General features: G+C 40.7%; 1 protein-coding gene across 1 annotated transcript; it reads right to left on the bottom strand.

Moving 5' to 3' along the window:
• Nucleotides 1-4483: 4483 nt before the first annotated feature.
• LOC139380486 (potassium voltage-gated channel subfamily E member 2-like) lies at nucleotides 4484-6461 on the bottom strand. Its single transcript, XM_071123185.1, has 2 exons — nucleotides 6327-6461; nucleotides 4484-5817 (listed from the first exon to the last, which is right to left on the bottom strand). The coding sequence occupies exon 2, from the start codon at nucleotides 5809-5811 to the stop codon at nucleotides 5479-5481; it is 333 nt and encodes a 110-aa protein (XP_070979286.1). The 5' UTR covers nucleotides 5812-5817; nucleotides 6327-6461; the 3' UTR covers nucleotides 4484-5478.
• Nucleotides 6462-6982: the final 521 nt, after the last annotated feature.

Here is a 6982-nt window from a genome sequence, read left to right as displayed (position 1 = left end):
TATAGTATGTGATTTGTGGATGTCCAGCATCCATTTCATATGATATGTTATGAATTACAATTCGCATGGTATACAGTTGAAGTCGGACATTTACATATACTTAGGTTGAAGTCATTAAAACTCATTTTTCAACCACTCCACACATTTCTTCTTAACAAACTATAGTTTTGGCAAGTCGGTTAGGACATCTACTTTGTGCATGAGTCATTTTTAAGTCATTTTTCCAACAATTGTTTACAGACAGATTATTTCACTTAGAATTCCCTATATCACAATTCCAGTGGGTCAGAAGTTTACATGCACTAAGTTAACTGGGCCTTTAAATAGCTTGGATAATTCCAGAAAATGATGTCATGGCTTTAGAAGCTTCTGATAGGCTAATTGACATAATTTGAGTCAATTGGAGGTATACCTGTGGATGTATTTCAAGGCCTACCTTCAAACTCAGTGCCTCATTGCTTGACATCATGGGAAAATCAAAAGAAATCAGCCAAGACCTCAGAAAAAAATGGTAGACCTCCACAAGTCCGGTTCATCCTTCTGAGCAATTTCCAAACGCCAGAAGGATGGCCATAATGACCATCCTCATGTTTGGAGGAAAAAGCGGGAGGCTTGCAAGTCGAAGAACACCATCCCAACCGGGAAGTAAGGGGGTGGCAGCATCATGTTGTGGGGGTGCTTTGCTGCAGGAGGGACTGGTGCACTTCACAAAATAGATGGCATCATGAGGGAGGAAAATTAGGTGGATATATTGAAGCAACATCTCAAGACATCAGTCAGGAAGTTAAAAATTGGTCACAAATGGGTCTTTGAGAAATAAATAATTCTCTCTACTATTATTCTTACTTTTCACATTCTTAAAATAAAGTGGTGATCATAACTATAATTTTTACTAAGACTACATTTCAGGAATTGTGAAAAACTGAGTTTAAATGTATTTGGCTAAGGTGTATGTAAACTTCCGACTTCAACTGTATTACGAATTGCAATTCAAATCAAATCACATTTTATTGGTCACAGACACATGTTTAGCAGATGTTATTGCGCATGTAGCGAAATGCTTGTGTTTCTAGCTCCAACAGTGCAATAATATCTAACAAGTAATATCTAACAATTTCACAACAATACACACAAATCTAAGTAAAGGAATGGAATTAAGAATATTTGGACGAGCAATCTCAGAGCGGCATAGACTAAGATACAGTAGAATACAATACAGTGTTTACATATGAAATAGGTAAAGCAAAATATTTAAACATTATTAAAGTGACTAGTGTTCAATTATTAAAGCAGCCAGTGATTTCAAGTCTATGTATATAGGGCAGCAGCCTCGAATGTGCTAGTGATGGCTATTTAACTGTATGATGGCCTTGAGATAGAAGCTGTTTTTCAGTCTCTTGGTCCCAGCTTTGATGCACCTGTACTGACCTCGCCTTCTGGATGATAGCGGGGTGAACAGGTAGTGGCTCGGGTGGTTGTTGTCCTTGATTATCTTTTTGGCCTTCATGTGACATCTGGTGCTGTAGGTGTACTGGAGGGCAGGTAGTCCCAGTGTTTAGGATCAGCGAAGTGGAGGTGTTGTTTCCTACCTTCACCACCTGGGGGCGGCCTATCAGGAAGTCCAAGACTCAGTTGCACAGGGCGGGGTTCAGACCCAGGGCCTCAAGCTTAATGATGAGCTTGGAGAGTACTATGGTGTTGAATGCTGAGCTATAGTCAATGAACAGCATTCTTACATAGGTATTCCTCTTGTCTAGATGGAAAGGAAAGGGATATGGCAGTGTGCAGTGCGAGGGTGATGGCATCGTCTGTGGATCTATTGGGGCGGTAAGCAAATTGAAGTGGGTCTAGGGTGTCAGGTAAGGTAGAGGTGATATGATCCTTGACCAGTCTCTCAAAGCACTTCATGATGACAGTCATTTAGTTCAGTTACCTTTGCTTTCTTGGGTACAGGAACAATGGTGGCCATCTTGAAGCATTTGAGGACAGCAGACTGGGATAGGGAGAGATTGAATATGGCCGTAAACACTCCAGCCAGCTGGTCTGCGCATGCTCTGAGGACGCGGCTGGGGATGCCGTCTGGGCCGGCAGCCTTGTGAGGGTTAACACGCTTAAATGTGTTACTCATGTCGGCCACAGAGATGGAGGCCGAGTCGAGCTGCATTGTGTTATCCTCAAAGCAGGCGAAGAAGGTGTTTTTTGTAAATATTTTTTTATTTCACCTTTATTTAACTAGGCAAGTCAGTTAATTATAAACAAATTATGGTCTTCCAGAAGGCAAAAGGCCTCCTGCGGTGATGGGGGCTGGGATTAAAAATACAAATATAGGACAAAACAAACATCACAACAAGAGAGACACCACAACACTGTCAGCAACGTGGCTGGTTTTCCCTATGTAGTCCGTAATTGTCTGTACACCCTGCCACATACGTCTTGTGTCTGAACCGTTGATTGCGACTCCCCTTTGTCTCTATACTAACGTTTTGCCGGCTTGATTGCCTTATGGAGGGAATAACTACACTGTTTGTATTCGGCCATATTCCCAGTCACCTTGCCATGGTTAAATGTGGTGGTTTGTGCTTTCAGTTTTGCGTGAATGCTGCCATCTATCCACGGTTTCCGGTTAGGGTAGGTTTTAATAGTCAGAGTGGGTACAACATCTCCAATACACTTTCTGATAAACTCAGTCACCGTATCAGTGTATTAGTCGATGTTATTCTCAGAGACTTCCCAGAACATGTCCCAGTCTGCGTGATCAATACAATCTTGAAGCGTGGATTCCAATTGGTCAGTCCAGCATTGAATAGCACTTAGCACGGGTACTTCCTGTTTGAGTTTCTGCTTATAGGAAGGGAGGAGCAAAATGGAGTCTTGATCAGATTTTCCGAAGGGAGGGCGGGGGAGGGCCTTGTAGGCATCCCGGAAGTTGGAGTAGCAGTGGTCAAGTGTTTTAACAGCGCGAATACTACAGTCAATGTGTTGATAGAACTTCGGTAGGTTTTTCGTCAAATTTGCTTTGTTAAAATCCCCAACTACAATAAATGTGGCCTTAGTTTGCATAAAGTCCAGTGAAGTTCTTTGAGGGCAATCACGGTATCGGCTTGAGGGGGAATATACTTGGCTGTGACTAAACCGAAGAGAATTCTCCTGGTAATTTCGATTGGCATTTGATTGTGAGGTATTCTAGTTCGAGTGAACAAAAAGGACTTAAGTTCCTGTATGTTATCACAATCACACTATGAGTAGTTAATCATGAAACATACACCCCTGCCCTTCTTCTTCCCGGACAGATATTTATTCCTGTCTGCACGATGAACTAAGACCCCAACTGGAGAGTATATCCAGAGAGAGCTTTGTTTCCGTGAAACAGAGTATGTTACAATCCCTGGTGTCTCTCTAGAAGGAAATCCTCACCCTGAGCTCATCAACTTTATTATCCAGAGACTGAACATTAGCAAGTCACATACTCGGAAGCAGTGGGTTGTGTGCGTGCCTCCTGAGTCGGAGTAGGGGTCCACTCAGAATATCTCTTCTCCACCGGCTGTATTATGGATCAGCCTCTGGAATCATTTAAATTACCTGGGGGGTACGAACAAAGGGTCCAATTCGGGAAAGTCATGTTCCTGGTCATAATGCTGGTAGTGCTGGTGAGTTACCGTCGCTCTGATATCCAAAAGTTCTTCCCGGCTATATGTAATAACACAAAAAAAATCTGGGCTAATAATGTTGCCTAGGGGCTAGAATCTACCCTATCTATCGGCACCATTTTCATGTTTCGTACAATGTGTTAGGAATTTGCAATACATATGATATGTTAAGAATTCCAATTTGTTGTGGCTAACGTTAGCTAGGTGAGGGTTGGGTTATGGGTTAAGGTAAGGGTTAGCTAACATGCTTTGATTTTATTAGGATCTCTTTTGGTCGTCATTTGGACTAATCTTCCAAGAGTTCATGCTTAGTTGCTAAGTAGCTACAGTGCCTTCAGAATGTATTCACACCCTTTTGAATATACGGGTTGCATTAACTATGCTGTGATATGCTAAATTGCTAATACCTGCATCAGTATTCTGTAAGTAAATCTCTCTCTCAAAACACACACATCCATGAGGGCAGTCAGAGCAGGCAGTGTTGTAGGGTAGCAGCTGCACCTCTATTTTATACTGCTCTTATTATTCCTCTTTCTCTCTACTCCTGTCTGTCACCCCTTTCCTGTCTCTCTCTAGTCTACCTCAGTCTCCCTCTCTCTTTGCTCTCAGTTTGTCTTTGTAAATATATTTTTGTTCAGTGTGTGTGTGTGTTGCTCTCTACTGGGCACTCGTGGTTTGACAGCCCTATTACTTTTCACCTACTTTATTAGCGCAGACATAATCCCAGTCAGAGGCCAGATAACCACATCAGTATTGATAGATCCACTTTTTTAATACAATCCATGATTAACATATTAGTTATACATTGACTACAACACATTTGTTACTAATGGATACCACAAGATTATTTAACTTTCGGACCATAGAGCTCACAAGTTTTTAGTCCTAAAACCCGGAAATTAGTTCCTCTGGTTTGTTCAGACATTCCTATGGGGGAAATTAAGGGGAAAGAATTGAGTTTTGGTATAAATGCCGAAATAAAAGGTCTGAGGTTAACAGATTTAGGAGATTTTATATGTTTTGTTCTATGAGATCATATTGTTTTACCTAAATGCTTCAAAATTCACAAAAAATGTTAGCTAATGAAGATTATCTCAGAGAACAAAACATATAAAATCTCCTAAACCTTATTTTTGGCATTTATCTAAAAACCCTACAAAAACGAAATGTATTTTCCCATAGGCTTTGTCCAATACAAAAAGACAGTATTCATATTCCTCTCTATGTGCACGTGTGTGTGCCTGTGTGTTTGTCAGTGGTCAAAGTGCTTAAGTAAATATACTATAAAGTACAACTTAAGTAGATTTTTTGGGTATCTGTACTTTACTATTTATATTTTTGACTACTTTTAGTTCACTACATTCCTAAAGAAAAGAATGTACTTTTTACTCCATACATTTTCCTTTTGAATGCTTAGCAGAACAGAAAAATGGTCAAATTCACACACTTAACCTCTGATCTGGCAGACTCACTAAACACACGTGCTTCATTTATCAATTATATCTGAGTGTTGGAGTGTGCCCCTGGCTATCTGTAAATAAAAAATAAAAAATGGTGCAGTCTTGTTTGTTAGTACAAGAAATTTGAATTTATTTATACTTTTACTTTTGATACTTAGGTATATTTTAGAAATTACATTTAGTTTTGATACTTAAGTATATTTAAAACCAAAACTTTTAGACTTTTACTCAAGTAGAATTTTACTGGGTGACTTTCACTTTTACTTGAGTCATTCTCTATTAATTAAGATATCCTTACTTTTACTCAAGTATGACAATTCTGTACTTTTCCAAAACATGTGTTTGTATATGGCGTGTGAATATACATTGGGTTAGTTGGCCGTGGAGTTGTTGATGACGAAGCTCTGCTGTTGGAGCTGGGCGGTCCAGTCTTCCTCAATGTATTTATGGTAGGGGTCATTAGAATGCTCACGTCGCTTCGACTTCACTGTGCTCACCAGGATCGCCACAACGATGAAGGCAAACATTCCGATCATCACTATCAGATACCATATGACGTTCCTGAAGTTCTCCTCTGCCAGAGTGTTGTCCAGAGCCTGTTCTGCCTTTGAGGAGTTCCGGCTCCAGTTGTCAAGATAATGGCCCAGGGCACGGGTCAGAGAGTCCTCCAGGTGGAGGGTCATGTTTGACCAATTAGGCAGCATGATCACCTGGTGGGCGGGGTAAAGAGAGTGAATTTGATCAGTGACAGGGGTGAAGACATTGACATTGTACTGTCTTCCTGTGATCTGTGCACTGAATCTGCATATAAGAATACACTACCAAGCACATACACAGACAATACCGTATATACAGAATCAGACAGTGAACCTTCATATTGCATTTACAGAATCAGACAGTGAACCTTCATACTGTACATACAGAATCAGACAGTGAACCTTCATACTGTATTTACAGAATCAGACAGTGAACCTTCATACTGTATTTACAGAATCAGACAGTGAACCTTCAAACTGTACATACAGAATCAGACAGTGAACCTTCATACTGTACATACAGAATCAGACAGTGAACCTTCATACTGTACATACAGAATCAGACAGTGAACCTTCATACTGTACATACAGAATCAGACAGTGAACCTTCATACTGTACATACAGAATCAGACAGTGAACCTTCATACCGCCCAGTTGTGACTTAAACAAGAAAATATCTGACCTGTTCAGTGTTTCCTGTATCGTTCCAGGGAGGTTGAGAAGATGTTACAATCACAGGCGTTGAGAAAGAGGCAGGGTCCTGGAGGGGGGAAGTAGGACGAGAAAGAGACAAATACCACAATCGACCAACTAACCAGCCAACCTCAGCCTAGGACAGACTGACTGAGGTACAAAAAGAAACACTGCTCATATTTGATCTACAGTGTTTGCTTGTGTGTGTGTTTGCTTGTGTGTGTGTGTATGTGTGCAAGTGTTTCTGATGACCTTGAGAAAAGCATCAAGCTCAGCTGATATGGAAAGGGGAGTAGAGTGTTGAGGGTCACTCTCACCCTGCCACACAAACACACACTGTAGCCTATATTGGATTCCTAAACAGTGGCACTACTATCAATTGTGAAATACGTTGTAATACTTGAAGTCATGTACTCAAAAAGGATCTCAAACATGCTAGCATTCAAGACAATAGTGTTAAGTGTAATAGTCTTTGCAAACATGTTTAGGTAAAGTTTAGTAGTGGAGCTGTTCTATAGCCTTTTGCAATTCACCTAGTACTGACAATGTTCCTGCTTGTGAAATTCCATAGCAGTACCTATATTTGCCACTAGATGGCAGACAACTTCTCCTGGTGTACTGTCACCACGTGTACCTCAGGGATTA

The sequence above is a fragment of the Oncorhynchus clarkii genome, chromosome 22 (assembly GCF_045791955.1).
Source record: "Oncorhynchus clarkii lewisi isolate Uvic-CL-2024 chromosome 22, UVic_Ocla_1.0, whole genome shotgun sequence".
Taxonomy (NCBI): Eukaryota; Metazoa; Chordata; class Actinopteri; order Salmoniformes; family Salmonidae; genus Oncorhynchus; species Oncorhynchus clarkii.
Note: the sequence above shows the minus strand (reverse complement) of the source record. Positions and strands in the feature narration are given on the sequence as shown.